The 15,949-nt window shown below is 40.6% G+C and overlaps 1 protein-coding gene across 37 annotated transcripts in view; it reads left to right on the forward strand.

Annotated features, from left to right (window-relative positions):
• Window positions 1-13,974, forward strand: part of RIMS2 (regulating synaptic membrane exocytosis 2) — a 587,791-nt gene extending 573,817 nt beyond the window's left edge. For all 37 annotated transcript variants that reach the window (XM_073893075.1, XM_073893081.1, XM_073893077.1 and 34 more), the window contains 5 exons: window positions 4,540-4,681; window positions 8,520-8,632; window positions 8,958-9,059; window positions 10,510-10,649; window positions 11,075-13,974. In XM_073893075.1, coding sequence (XP_073749176.1) covers window positions 4,540-4,681; window positions 8,520-8,632; window positions 8,958-9,059; window positions 10,510-10,649; window positions 11,075-11,293 — 716 coding nt within the window. In that variant the 3' untranslated portion in view covers window positions 11,294-13,974. The remainder of the gene's footprint in view (window positions 1-4,539; window positions 4,682-8,519; window positions 8,633-8,957; window positions 9,060-10,509; window positions 10,650-11,074) is intronic.
• The last annotated feature ends 1,975 nt before the right edge of the window (window positions 13,975-15,949 follow it).

The following is a 15,949-nucleotide window of genomic DNA, read 5'->3' on the forward strand; positions in this document are numbered from 1 at the left end:
TGCTTCCAGGGACATTCAAGTTGTTGGCAGATTCCAGTTCCTTGCTGTTGTAGGCCTGAGGCCCCTGTATTCTTGCTGCCTCTCAGCCAGGCAGGCATCTCTCTCAGAAGCTAGAAGCTGCTCACAGGTCCTTTCCATGTGGTCCCCTCCATCTTCAACCAGCAAAAGTACACTGAATCTCTCATGGGTTTCAGATCTCCCTCAGTGACTCTTCCAAAATTAGCCAGAGAAAGCACTCTGCTTTTAAAAGGCTCATGTGGGTATGTCAGGCCCACTCAGATAATCTCCCTATCTTTAAGTCAACTGATTAGTAGTAATCTTTTGTTTGTTGTTGTTAAAGATTTTATTTATTTATTTGACAGAGAGAGAGCACAAGTAGGCAGAGTGGCAGGCAGAGGGAGAGGGAGAAGCAGGCTCTCCAGCGAGCAGGGAGCCGGACGTGGGGCTCAATCCCAGGACCCCAGGATCCTGACCTGAGCTGAAGGCGACCGCTTAACCGACTGAGCCACCCAGGCGCCCCAACTGATTAGTAACCTTAATTACATCTACCAAATTCCTTTTGCCTGATAAATACATAATCATGGGGCCATCTTAGAATTCTGCCTGCTACACTTACCTTATGTAGACACCCACATCCACTGTTCTCAGGTTCAGTTTTTAGGTTGGGTGACATGACAAAGCATTTGGAGCATTAAATGTGAATTACCATGGTCAATTATATTTAGATGAAATTACTTTTATTGTGAATGTCATGCAAAGGATTTGTAGTACTGAAAAATACATTTACTTTCTAAATAAGTCTATGTGGTGCATTAGATAAAAGTACATTAAAAGCCATAAAGACCTATTATAAACACGCAGCATGTTACTTACAATTCTCTGATTCCATCAGATGACGATGAGTAGCTTTATCTCCTCCATGTCTGCCATTAATCATGAGCTTGGTCATACACTAATGACACAGACTCATAGACTTTATAGCTAAAAGACAGCAGAGAGCATCTGTCACCATCACCCCCAACCCCCCCAATTTCCTGCTTTTTTCATAAATGAGGAGCCAGAGACTCAGGATAGGACTCAGAGAGGGCCACAGAGTCAGCTGGTCAGTGGTAGAGATTGGCCTGGAATATGTTTTCTGATTCCCTACCTGGTAATAACAGTAATGACAGTGCCATTAATTAAAGATTTTCTATGTACAAGCCACATGTTTATGGCTTAATATATTATTTTTCTTATCCTCACAAAAATCCTGTGAGGTAGGCATTACTGTCTTTGCCATTTCACAGTTTGAGAAAACTGAGTCACAGAGGGGCTAAGTAACTGGTTCAGTGTCACCCAGCTTGCTTATGGTTAAGTGGGGATTCAAAGAGAAACAGTCTGACTCCAGGGCCAGAGCCCTTCCCTGTGCTCTGCTCTTTCCCCTGGCCTGCCGCTGCTCATGGGGCCTTCACGTGCAGTTACAGAGTTCGCCGCACGGCTGTATTCTGTATTCTGACACCAAGTCAGTGAATAGCGGAGAATTTGGAGTCGGGAAACTGTGTATAAACTTCAGTTGTGTCACTAACTGTGTAAGCTGCCAGGGCCCATGGACTCTGTGTCTGTAAAATGGGGATTGTTGGAGTTCTGAGGAGAATGTGGGTAGAAAGTGGTCTGTAAACACAAGTTTGACATGTCCGTTGTATTGTTATTCTTTGACAAATGGTAGCTGGTTCTCATCACCCTGTAATAATAGGTTTTCACATCACTCTTGCTGCGGTAGAGTCAGACGTGAAATGAGAAGGTTCTATGTCCTGACAACGTTAGGAATCTCATTTGCTTTGAAAGTCCTACATCTCCTGTATATATCCTCATTACACATTTTCCAGCTCCCTGTAGTGGCACAGCTCACTTGGAGGTGATTTTCCACCCGGGCATTCTTCATGGGAAGAGAACACTACAGCCGCATGGACAGGCCAGGACCTAGCCCTTGGCCGGGCTCCTGCACGACAGCCCGGCACCTTCCATGATTCTGGTGCACACCTGAACAGAACTGTATGACTTTCGGATGTGGCCATTGGAGATCACCATCAAATAATCATGAATATTCAATTTCTGTGTACCAGTGGTCTCTTCTTCATCCCCATTCTTTTTCTAAAAACATTTTTTCTTTTTTGGGTGTATGTGTATTTTCTGCTCTACTATTTGAAAGTAAGTTGCAGACAACATAACACTTCAGGTCTAAGTACTTCAGCATGTATCTCTAATGATAAGGAAATTTTTTATAGTACATGTCACTATCTACCTAAGAAAATTAACAATTTCTTATCCTAATATTCAGTCCATGTTCAAATTTTCCTTATTTGTCCTAAAATTGCTTTTAGAGTGTTTTGCTTTTAGGGTTTCTTGTTTTGTTTTTTTTTTTTCCAAAAAGAAAGCCAACTCATAGCATTTAATGGTTACATCTCTGTGATATTTTAAAATCTGGACCAATTCCCCTACCTTGTTAGTTTATTTGTTTGTTTTCATGATATTAACTTTTTAAAGAGACTAAGCCAATTCTCTTGAACAAAACCCCATGTTCTGGGTTTGTCTGATTTTTTTTTTTTTTAATTGTGTCATTTATCTTTTACTCTGTCCTCTGTGTTGTAGAAAACTAGAAGTTGGTTCCAAAGACCTAATTAGAAACAGTTTGTATATTTCTGTCTGGACTAACTTGATAGGTGGCACTGTTTATTTTCTATCAGGTGGTACCTATGGTTGTCCCACTGTTAGTGCTTCTAAGTTTGATCACTTGATTAAGATGGTGATTAGCTGCCTAGAAGGATCTCCAAGATACAGTGCTGAATAAAACAAAATTAAAAAAAATAAAACACACACACAAAGATGGTGATAGTTGGTCAGTCTCCCAGAGTTAAAGTCCATGTTTACCTTTAACAAGTAGTACTAAATTGTGGAATGATTTTTTTTTTTTTGGCTCATGTGAATATCCTTTCATCTAATGCCGTTAGCATCCATTGATGTGCCTTATCTGAATCATTTATTCCATTGAAGTTTGCAAATTAGTAATTTTAAATTTTTATCATTCCTTTTACACTTATTAAATGTATTAAATATATATTAAATATAACTAATATTTCTCTGTAAAGAAGGGCCTTCCGTCATCAATAAGAGATACTTTAGATTCTCTTATAGTTCATATCAGTACAACATGTTTACTATCAATTTTTTAAAATATCAGCCTTAGATTATGGATCTGAGCTGTAGATCAGTCATAACTTATATTTGATATAAACTTTTTAGAGCATTTTGATGTACATTGAGATTGGAAGTAGAGAATAGATGAAATTTAAAGCAGTGTTTCAAAATGGTAAGCAAATATTATAAGAGGTGTGGCAGGAGGAATTTCAAGAAGTCAAGGTCAACATCAGCAAATGTTTATTGATCTAAAATGAAATTATTAATACCAGGCATTAAAAGAGCTTACCATATCCCAAAAAGCTGATGGTATGCATGGTCAATGTAGATACATATTTAGGCCTGACAAGAAGTAAATTAAGAGAAATAGTTTGGACTGTCACCTGTTGCTCCAGCTTTTGCGGTCTCTCCGCTCCACATTCCGACACGCAAGGCCCTTTGTGTTCTGGGCCCAGGTTCTTGTCTGATACTCCCCCACCATTACTCTTCATCTGGTTATTTGCATCATCCCTCAACTGCACATGGTTTTTCCTGCCTTCATGCCTTTGTCCAGGCCCTTCCCTTGGCACAAAACACTTCCTTCTTTCCTCTTAGGTCCCATTGTGCCCATTTCTCAAGCCCAGCTAAAATCCCACTCCCCTCCTTCTGTCAAGCTCCTTCCTCCCTGACCTCTCCAAATCACTTGCATTTCTTACACTCTGTCACATCTGTGGTCTCTGACTCAGTTTCCTGTTTGGCCTTCTCATGATCCCAAATTAGAAAGCTCTTTTCACATGACATTGCTGGATTTTTGCATTCCCTTTAAGAGTCTCTCTGAAAGTTACCAACAGATGTGAAACTATATCAGACAGGTTATCTCCTTTGTATGGCTTTCTTTGCCTTCTAATATCGATCACCTTACAAAATCAGGTTTTTGTGTGAGAGTTAAGGCTAGAATTGACGTTTACTCATCACCTGTTCTTTGGAAATAAAGTCAAGGCCTAATCATTTCACTATGATCAAAAGAAAGGAAAAAGAAAAAGACAGGTATAAATTAACGTTGTATTTAAATATTACAATGAAACAAAGCTTATTTTGTTTTCCTTAGGTTGACCTTTTTGTTTCTTTTGTAACCAACTTGAACACTGCTTTAAATGGAAATAAAACAATGGTATTTTGTGCTTCTTGAAGATTTTTTAAAAATATTTTCATCCCACTCAACAAGACATTGTTTGAAATACCTTTTCTCTGTGTCTCCTTGATAAGAGCACTTTGTCTTTATGCAGTTCTTTCCTTCTGAGGACCTTCACCACACTGGCTGAGTATTCTTCGTTACCAGATGGTGATGATAAAAGCTATCATGCCTCTTGTTTTCTGTCTATGCAGAAGCAGGAGGTAAAAAGCTACGGAGCACTGTCCAGAGAAGCACCGAAACGGGCCTGGCTGTGGAAATGAGGAACTGGATGACTCGCCAGGCAAGCCGAGAATCTACTGATGGCAGCATGAACAGCTATAGCTCAGAAGGAAAGTGAGTGAGGCCAGCCATGATGTGGTGTCTCCTCTGCGCCTTGCCGCGACCATCTTCTCTCTCTTGTGCTTTCCCGGAAGCTAACTCACGCTCTTGAGAGCGCCATCTTCATTTCCACTGGCTGATTTGCTGTGAAGAGAACTTTTGCTCTCCTGCCACCAAGAAATGTGGCATATCTGGCTTTTTATATCAAGGGAAATAGCTTTGGGAATAAAGTGTTTTGCTTTAACAGCAAGACACTAAAATGTGACCGTCAAAATACATGCACATAAAAGTTTGCCCTGGCTGGAAATAATATATAGAAGCACAGAAAGAATAAGCACTCACGCCACACCGCGTGAACAATGCTAATTTCCATAATCTTTGCTCTTAAGAGTTACTACCAAAAGTTGTAGAATACTTGACTCATACTTCGTGCCAAGAAGTAACAGGCAGCTCAGATAGATGTAATGCCACAAAGTAAGTTGGTGAGCCTTTCCTTCATGTAGTTAGCATGTAGCTTTTTCTTGAATCAGCTGTAGCTAGGATATTTTTAAAGCATTTGTCAAGATTGTGTAGCCCTGTCACCAACAAACTGACAATAATCAGCAGCCACAGAGCCATAAATGGATGCATAAAGGAGGTTAATAGAGGAAAGTGGGGTTTACTGACCTCACTCTGTCATCAGCATGGAAGCATCAGATGTTTAGACAACATACATATAGCCAGACGTGAGGCAGAGTATTGATTATGTGCCACAGGGAACATTTGTCTAGCACGAGTATATAAATACAGAAGATATGCATGGTTTCCATACATTTATCAATAAGGTCATATGGGATACTAATTAAAATACTTGGATTAACTATATATTTGGGGATTTAAGTTGGGGGAAGAAACAGATTTGATGTTAATCAAGGAAGTCTTAAAAGAGATGGAAGCAATTGAAAAATGAATGTGCACTGAGCTTTCAGCATTGCAGAGTGCTATGTTAGATACTGTTAGGGATACAAAAATGTCCCAACTGTGCCCCCGGCACCCCAGATGTTTATATTTTATGGGAAAAATGGGTTGAATACTTGTAAATTCATTCAACAAATATTTCCACACCTTCCAGTGTTCTAGGCACTGTGCTGAGTTGGGGATATAAGTTGTACAAGGGGACCAAAATCAGTTAGTGGTTAAGACCATGGGCTTTAAAATCACATAGACTTAAGTTCTCATCTGTTTTTCAGTACTGTAGAAACTTGGGCAAATTATTTAACTTTTCTCGGTGTCATTTTAATTAACTGATTTTGCTTACCAAGTATTTATTAAGTGCTTACAGTATTCCAGGCACGGTTCTAGGGGCTGGAGATATATCAGTGAACAAAATAGAAACAAAAAAACAAAAAACCCTACCCTCACCAAACTTACAGTCTAATAGATAAGATGGACAATAAATAAGAAAAGTTGATAATAGGGGCGCCTGGGTGGCTCAGTTGGTTAAGCGACTGCCTTCGGCTCAGGTCATGATCCTGGAGTCCCAGGATCAAGTCCTGCATCAGGCTCCCTGCTCAGCGAGGAGCCTGCTTGCTTCTCCCTCTGGCCCTTCCCCCTCTCATGTGCTCTCTCTCTCTCTCTCTCTCTCTCATTCTCACTCTCTCAAAATAAATAATAAAAAAAGAAAAGTTGATAATATGTATATATAAGGAAAATTCATAAAATAGTAGATTAGGTTGCATAAGTGCTAAAGAGAAAAAGAAAGAAAGGGAGAGAGATGAGAGAGGGTAAATGTGGGTTCCATATAGGGGTAGACAGGGAAAAAGATGTATTTGGGTAAAGATTTTAAGAATGTGGACATTCGAGGGAAGAACATTCCAACCTGAAGCTGTGCTGAGACCTGGAGGCAGCAGTTTGCCTGGCATCAGCCCTGGGGAGGGCAGCACTGTGCACGAAGGGCAGGAGTAGGGATTAAGATGGGGGTGGGGTGGACAGCTCGTATCATCTTTATAATAGCATTGTGAGGACTTTGCTTTTCCTCTGAGAGGGGCGAGAAACCGATGGAGGGTTTGAGCACAGTCCTGATATTACCTGACTTGAATTTTAACAGACCATTCTGAGTGCTGTGGGGGTGGAAAGTAAATTTGGCCACCGAGGGATCATTCAGAGGGCTGTTCAGTAATACCACAGATAGAAGATAAAGGCTGGGACCACAGTGGTAGCATTAGCCAGGTCAGATTCTAGATGCATTTGACAGTAGAGCTGATAAGATTTCTTGATACATCTGATGTGAGTAATGAGAGAAAGGGGGTGTATTCGTTTGCTGGGGCTGCCCTAACAAAATACCGAAGATTGGGTAGCTTAAACAACAGAAATTTATTTTCTCATAGTTCTGGAGGCTAGAAGTCCAAAATCAAGGTGGACAGGTTTGGTTTGGTTTCTCCTGAGGCCTCTCTCCTTGGCTTGCAGATGGCCTCCTCCTCAGTGTGTGCTCACATCATGGTACTTCTTCTGTGCGTGCATACCCCTAATGTCTCTTGTTCTTCTTATAAGGATACCAGTCACATTAGATTAGGGCCCCACCCTATGACCTCATTTGACCATAATTACCTCTTTGAAGGCCCTATCTCCATGTACAGTCATCCTGGGGGTTAAGCCTTCAACATATGCATTGGTGGGGGGACAAGGTTCAGTCTGTAACAAAGAGGAAAGGCCACCCCGAGGCTGGACAATTGAAAGAATGAAGTTGCCATTTAAGATGAGAATCCCCTGAGAGGAACAGACTGTGGCTTTTTATTTGTTTCGAGATTGGGAGTCAGTTTGGGACAAAATGAGTATCAGTTGCCTATTAGACATCCAAGCAGACATGTAGATAAAGCAGATCGAATACAGGTCTGTGGTCCAAGCTGGAGATGGCAAACTAGGCCAAATCAACAAAGATGTCATTTAAAACCGTGAAACTGCATGAGATTACCAAGGAGTTTGGGGCATGCGGAAAAAATAAGAAGTCAAAGGATCGAGCTCCCAATATTTCATGGTAGAACCAGTGACGGAGACTGAGGTAGAGTGTCCAAAGAGGAGAAAATCAGGGAGCCAAAGGGTCTGGGAAGCAAAGTGGACAAAGTGTTTCAAGGAAGAGGGAGGGCTCCATTGTGTTAGCTGATGCTAATGTGTTAAATCAGACAAGTGCTGAGTGTGAGCAGTTGGGTTTCCCATGTGGCCCTTGGGTAACCTTGGTCAGAGAAATTTCGGTAGAATGGAGAAAAATCAAGCAAGCAAGGGAGCAAGGAAAAACTGAATAGAGTTTCAAGGGAGAACAAGAAAAAAGAAATTGACAGCCTGTAGAGTAAACTCTCTCAAGGAGCGTTGAGTAGAGAAATGGGGTGGGAGCTGGAGAAGGAAGTGGCGTTAGGAAAGGGATTTTTTTTTTAAGTGGATTTTTTTCAGGTGGAAGAATAATCGTATGTTTGTGTACTGATGGAAATGATCTAGAAGAGTTTCTTCATCTATAAAACAAGGATAATAGAATCTATCTCCTAGTGCCGCTAAGAGGATTAAATCCCATGATGCCTGTTGTGAAGTGCTCAGTAGGTACCGAGTGCTACTGATAGAAATCACAGCCCATGCCCTCCAGACAAGGAGGAGAAAGACACATACACAGCAGCCTGCAATACGGTGTGACAGGTGCTTCTGGTGACATACATGGGCTGCTAGAGAATAAGAAAGGATGAGCCACAGGAGGTGGAATGGGGTGCTGGGATCCAGTTAATATAAGTGGCAAAATCATGGTAGTACCAGATGGGGGCAAGAGAGAAACCCGAGCTGCCTGAAAGTAAATAGATTGAGGTTTTAATCCCATGTGTTATTTTGCTTTTAGTCTGATTTTCCCTGGTGTCCGCCTGGCCTCTGATAGCCAGTTCAGTGATTTCCTGGATGGCCTTGGCCCTGCCCAGCTCGTGGGGCGCCAGACTCTGGCTACACCTGCAATGGGTAAGAATTTCTGTCATGTGATTTCACTGTTTCCCCTTTAGATTATCGAAAATTACATTCTCTAGTTTCATGGAATTTTTAACAGTATCATCAGCAGGAATAAGTATTTTTGTTTTACCAATAAAAAAATTTTAACTGATTTTTCCAGGTTAATTGATATGCTTTTTAAAGTAAGAGATCATTGATAGAATTTTAAATATATTTGAATTTAGGAAAATATATGGGAAATGATGAAATGATATAAAACCAGGGTCTTTGGCACAAGCCTGTTTCTTACTGTGTTTGTACACTAAGGCCTGTCTCTTTCTTCCTCACACATCGTTAGGTGACATTCAGGTAGGAATGATGGACAAAAAGGGACAGTTGGAGGTAGAAATCATTCGGGCTCGTGGCCTTGTTGTAAAACCAGGTTCCAAGACACTGCCAGGTAAGAACAGAAGAGATTCTTCTCTTTTCTGCAATGCCTACTTTTCAATTCAGAGATTTTGTTTTTGATTAAATGCCAAAAACTGTGTTTTTAGATAGTTAAGGATACTAATGTGTGAGTTTGTTATCTGTAGTAATTTGTGTGGTTATCCTAAGTGAGCATGCAGTGAGGGTGGTCTGGTAGGGATAATTTAAGTTATATAATTTAAGTTAACCTTATTAAGTACGTATGTAGTAGAAACCATTGCAAAATAAACAGGTACGTAAGAATTTCTTTTTCTTATTAGCTGATATTTTGTGTTCTTCTTTACTTTATCTGGAGCTTCAAAATTCACCTTGGGAATTCTTAAAGCTCTGCATTAGAATAAAAATAGATACAGGTTTCCAAAGCAGCATAAGCCTTTGTATACAGGACATTCTAATTAGACTTTTACTTCCTGCAGTGTACAAAGAAAGAGAAGCACCATTAGCAATTTGTATGGCGATGTCACACATTTCATACTGAAATGTCATAATCTAAGGTGCCTGGAGCCATGGAAAATGACACAGGGTCCAGATACCGTGTGCAGAGATGTATAGAACTTGAGATCGGATATGTGGAACAGTTAGTGAGGATTCTGAAATTTGGGTTCTCACCTTGGCACCTCCACTGACTGAAGTGTAATTTTGAATTTCATAACTTCCCTGTCCTTGCAGAAATTCTAAATGATAATGTGTACAACCTTGCAAGGTGATTAAGTCAATTGTGTTTACAAAGGTCTTGGAGCTAGTTACCCCACCGTGCTATAAAGAATACCATAATTTGTACATGCATGAAAATGCTTTTATGGAGAGTCAGATACATTTCAAGCCATGCAATTCATATTTAGTTGCCTCTTCCCAGCTTATGTGAACGTATTACATCAAACCCCACCCTTGTCTTGTACCTATGCCGCCATCAATAAATAAACCCTTTTGAGTAATAAATAAATGATTGTTATTTATAAAAATTTATACTGTATTACTTATATAATCATATTACATATTTATATATTATAGAAATTATATTGTTTATATTCTAATTTATTTATGAAAAGATATTGTTGCAAGCATGTTTACTTAGATTTAAGTACTGACAAATGAAAGACTGAGTAAGACCTCTCTCGAATATTATTAGGGACTGGAAGTATTTCATCTTATTTAATGCAATGGTTAAATCTATATAACCAGTTGATGGCAAAGCAGTAATCAACTCAGAGTAGCCTCTGAGTTAATATTGCCTAGACTGCCTCAGTGGCTGATAGGTACCTATTGTTTATCCAATGATTTTCACATCATGTGGAAAGATGAATGACTGTTGATTGCTAGCTTCTTTGGCCTAAAACCAAGCTGTTGGAGATGTCACCCGTGAGCTGGGTATTCCATAACCATGGCTCGTCACTTAACCTCCCCTCTGCGTGTTCTTCCCCAAGCCCCGTATGTAAAGGTGTACCTGTTGGATAATGGAGTCTGCGTAGCCAAAAAGAAAACAAAGGTGGCAAGAAAAACACTGGAGCCCCTTTACCAACAGCTCCTGTCTTTCGAAGAAAGTCCCCACGGGAAGGTTTTACAGGTATTTACTGAATGGTCTCTCCCTTACATCAGAAAGTGTTTCCGTGGACTCAGACCTTGGACCCACATGTCTTACCACACTCTCTTCCATTGCTCACAGCTGAAATTCCTGGGAAACGTCAAAGCAGTGGCCAAGGCTACCAAGCCGTGGATGCTGTTGTTTCCTTTCCAGCGAACTAGAGACTTGCCAACCCCCATCACACACAGACCCCAGTCTCCCGGGACTGCTTAGGGTCTTAACACTCCAGGACACTTTTCCTCACGTGCCTTTGGATTCTAGTAGTTAAAGACCACTATCCCAGCAATTAAAACACAACTATTTAACTTGATGTTTGATGATAGCACAATAACCGAATGTATTTTAGTTTGCAAGTTTCCATGTACATAACGATACTGACCTCACTCTCCTTTTCATTGTGCCAACAGATCATTGTCTGGGGAGATTATGGCCGCATGGATCACAAATCCTTTATGGGAGTGGCCCAGATACTTTTAGACGAACTGGAGCTGTCCAATATGGTGATTGGATGGTTCAAACTTTTCCCCCCTTCCTCCCTAGTAGATCCAACCTTGGCCCCTCTGACAAGAAGAGCTTCCCAATCCTCTCTGGAAAGTTCAACCGGACCTTCTTACTCTCGTTCATAGCAGCTGTAAAACTGTTGTCATAGCAACCAGCGTTACAAAAAAAAAAAAAATCCACAGGTCGCAAACCCTGGTAACACTGCATGCTTAATGTTGTGTCTTCTGAGCCTGTTTCTAGGGATACAAAGCGATCCTGTGTTCTCAGAGGAAGTTGCACACATTGTGCCCTAATGATGGCCCTCAGGTGAAAGAGCAGAGTTATGAAGAACTATCAGGTTTGGAGTTCAATAGCACTCGAGTTTTGGTCCAATCTGAAGCCATGGATTAATCTCAAAGAATCAGTCAGTTTCATGCAACAAAAGCCCTTTTCAAAGGCACCTTTCTATTTTTATCGTTCCTTTTTCTTCATTTCTCTGACCCCAAAGCCCTGTTATGCCACAGAAATGGAGCTATACAGTCATTAAGCCATGTTACGAGTCAAGGTGTGAAGTCCTAGGAAGCATCAGGTGAAAAGCAGGAGACCAAAGAAGTGGTCCGGGACAGACGTCAGCCCTCCTCTGCACGGTGACCAGGAGCAGCCCGTCCGGTGTGAGCAGGCGCAGACAGAGCTCCAGCAGGCACGCCATTCACTAATGCCACGATGTGTTGGACTCTGAAAAACAAAAGTCTGTGGCTACACTGTACTGAATGAAATTAAAGAAACTTTTTTTTGCATGGACACAGATTAGCTGAATACTTAAATTATTTTCTTGGGGCTGCAACTTGCAAAAAAAAAAAAGAATAAAAATCAGCCATTTTCAACAATTTATATTATTTTTAAAGATAAATTTCACTATTGCATGGTTTTAAAAGGGGGAGAGAATGCAACAGGGTGGTACAAAGACACACCATGTTTATTCTTTAATCGTAGTCTGTGTTTTGGCAGACATTACAAATGAGAATACTTTCTAGAAGATACTTAAAATTCTCTTTATGTGACAAATAAGCATACTATATTCAATTTATTTCCATGTTAAATATACAAATCTTATGAAGTTCAATATGTGCAAATTGTTCACATCTTTCTTCCTCTTCTCTGTCTCACTTTTCCTCTTTCATCTTTTAATCTTTTATTTTCTTTCTCCCTACCAGAGTGAACATTATACTAAAAGATTACAAGTTTTTGACCTGATACTCCTTATACCCCGTGTTGATTCAGAGCTGTAGATGCTTCTGAATTTATGAATTTCTCAAGGGAAAAAAAAAACAAACTAAGCTTTCTCTATTTCAAGCATGTTGAAAAGGATTTTGCAACATGACTTGGGAGTACATTAAAGTAAGCATGTATTTGATAAAGAAGATATTTGAACTTTTGCAATTTATTGTTCAGTGCATGGTACTTTTCTTTTCACCTTCAAAGTTCAGTTTACAGGAAAACCCTAAAATCATGTGGCCATTGTAATGTCTAATAAATTTGTTTTGAGCACCAGCATTATTCATACAGGGGTTAAAGTATTATTTCTAGAAGGTCTTAGGTTTTGTTTTTTAATTAATTAAAGTAATTTCGTTAGCCAATTTCCATTTACTATGTGAATAGAAAAACACTGCTAAAAATTTGGAGCCTGAAACACAGGGCTGTTTATTAATTCATTTTTCTGTAGTAAAATACAATTTTTCACAAATTATATTTCTAAAGAAATATAGTAAACATAAATATGCAACAAATAATTTTAAAGCTCCAATTTTTAGGTGACTCAAAGAAAGTCAATCTATTAATAGTTCTTTGATGCCATCACCCAAAAGTCTACACCCCAAGTCCCCGAAGGTCAAACCCCTGCCTTTGGTTTTACAGACAGTTATACCATTGGGTGGTGCTGCAAGGTCAAGTTTCTCTTTAGTTCCCCTATTGAGAGGAAAAGTCACTGGTTAATGTAATAAAGCCACCCATACTTTGTTTCTTTATGTACACTTTGATAACACATTCTTACAGGTTGATTTTAATTTCTTGAAGCAACTTTTGAAATCCACATACATACCATTTAAGGCCATGCACAAAAATTGCTTTCTTCTTTCTTCTTTTTTTTTTCTTTTTAAATTTCATGCTGACCATTAAAAACTATCATGCTTGATATGGTGCAAAAGTTAAAATGAGTATCACTAAAAATGCCTTCTCTTTATGTGGTGCAATATGAAATACACCGAGACTGTGTCTTGACCTTCTGAGATCAACGATGGGCCCAGGTAGAGTTGTCCAAAGAACGAATAAAACTTTATGGAAATAATTTAGACACTTATGTACCAGCAGCAGCTGATTTAATTGACCTATAGTGTCTATACTGTCCCTTAGAATAAATGTTTACCATTTTCCTGATACTAAGATGCAGTCACATACTCTTTTGTGCATATTCCTATATAAATTATTTCTAATTTTAATAAGAAGGACATGACTGTATGGAATATTTGTACATACTTGTCATTATGCAGTATTTATTTTAAAAGTTGGTGTAATTTTTTTTTTAATTTTCACATGTCTGCACCTCAACTTGTGGTTTAGTCGTGTAAATAGCACTATTCCAGTGACCATTGCTGCCCTGGACCATTGCTGTACATAGTATGTTTTAAAAGTAAAGGGAATTACGGTTGGTAAAAAAAAAAAGGGGGGGGGCAGATTAGTCCTGTAATGAACACCAACTAATGTAAATCAAATTCATTCTGGTGATGGTATTTAACACTTTAAATAAAACATTTTCTTTACAGACGTTGCATGCACGGCTTTCTCTGACTTCTCCCGTCCCCAAGCCTCCTGCAGCTTTCCCTGAGCTCACGCACCGTTTCAAAACAACGAAATCATCTTTTCTTACTTCTCCGTGACAGAAGCAGCCTGCTGGTCTTAGCCAATAGGCCTCAGTAGAACGTGTTTTCAAAGTGCCAAAGGATCTCTGCTCACATCATTAAAAGTTGCTGCTTTTCAAAAAGGTGGTGATTCTGTGCGGGGTGAGGGCAGATTGGTGTTCTGGATTGAGGTGCTTTCTGTTAAGTGACTCAGCAGCTCACAGAGTCTCTGAGTGAACTGAGTGAGATTTCTGAGTCAGTGTCACCTCCATGGATAGCAGAGTCCCAGAGAACCCCACGCAGACTCTGCCATTTCCTGGGTGAAGTGGGTTTTATGTTGCTGTGTCAGGTCACCCAAAGGCGGAGGGTGCCTTTGCAGCTGGGGAGACACCTGTGCTAATGTGATGGGTAACAACCTGTCCAAAGACCGGCTTCCCTCCTGGGGCTCTGGGTGGGAGGGTTTCTCCATCTCCTGCTAGGGCAGTTCCTCAAACTGGAAGAAAAAAACGCCAGCAAAGTTCTGATGGAAGTCCTCCCTGGCTCCAAATTTGAAAAGGAGCTTAATTATTACAAATCCAAACCTAGTCTTCCCTCCATTCTTGGAAACCGCCATTTCTTCCATTTCCAAGGACTCCATTTTGGCTCCGTCCTCCATGCCTATCCCAAATTACTTTTCATTATTCAATACACACCTCCTACTCCAATGAGCTGTTTCTTTGCTGTTCACACACTCCTATTATAACCATGCCCTTGCCTTATATGCCTTCTCCCGAAAAGCCCTTCTACTTCCTCAGAAATGATCCACCCTGGTCCCTCCCTGCAACTCCCTGCTCCGGATGGAGCTCCTCTTGAGCGGTTCCTGACTGAACCTGAACAACAAGACTGCTGTTGATGCCAACACCTTCACTTTCCCAGGAACTCCTGATCGAGGTGCCACACGGAGCAGTAAAGGACATGGGGGTCACTCTCGTAGGGGCTGACAGAGGAATGGTCTAAAAGTCACCAAAGCTGCCTGCCCGTACTGACTCCCAAGAATGTAAGTGACTGACTTCTACATCACAAACCAGTTTGGGTTGTTTTTCTTTTAAATTATATGCTACTGACTGGTTCCTGACTTTGCCACTTACTATTCCCCTTTGACAATGTCATTTATTTTTGTTTTGTTTTTAAAGATTTTTATTTATTTATTTGACAGAGAGATAGAGAGCACAAGTAGGCAAAGTGGTAGGCAGAGGGAGAGGGAGAAGCGGGCTTCCCGCTGAGCAGGGAGCCCGATGTGGGGCTCGATCCCAGGACCCTGGGATCATGACCTGAGCCGAAGACAGACGCTTAATGACTGAGCCACCCAGGTGCCCCGACAATGTCATTTATATTCTCTGAGTCTCAGTAGCCACCACTGCAAGATGGGAAAAGTAAAGCTACCCAGTATATTGGGGTTTCACAGGGATTAAATAAAGCACTGTGTGTAGAACACATAGCACCACGAGTGGTATAAAGTCAGTGCTAACTATTACAAGCATAAATAATTGATTAGAAGGTCTTAAAAACCATTTCATTCTTTGCTGGTCTGTCTCATCGAAGGTACAAGTCCTCCTAAGGAGACACATTGTTTTCTCTGGATCCTCCGGGCCAAGCTGGATTGGAAGGTAGCCCCACTGAGCTCCCTGCAGACCATGTCCGATCTTCCCTGAAGAAGAATGTGCCCCCAGTGGGTTCAGTCATCTATCATCAGGGCTGCATAAAAGAAAGACCCCAGGAAGAAATCTCAGCAAGGCAACTCAGGGCCTCCTCAGAATGGAGCAGCTAGCAGACAGAGTTGGGCAGTCATCCAAATGATAGGACCTTAACAGTACCCTGGGAGAGTTCACAGCACATGGGCTGGCTTTCTGTCCTGGAAAGTCAGTGATG

The sequence above is a fragment of the Callorhinus ursinus genome, unplaced genomic scaffold (genome assembly GCF_003265705.2).
Source record: "Callorhinus ursinus isolate GAN/ISIS: 27379988/994484 unplaced genomic scaffold, GSC_fseal_2.0 scaffold5, whole genome shotgun sequence".
Lineage (NCBI taxonomy): Eukaryota > Metazoa > Chordata > Mammalia > Carnivora > Otariidae > Callorhinus > Callorhinus ursinus.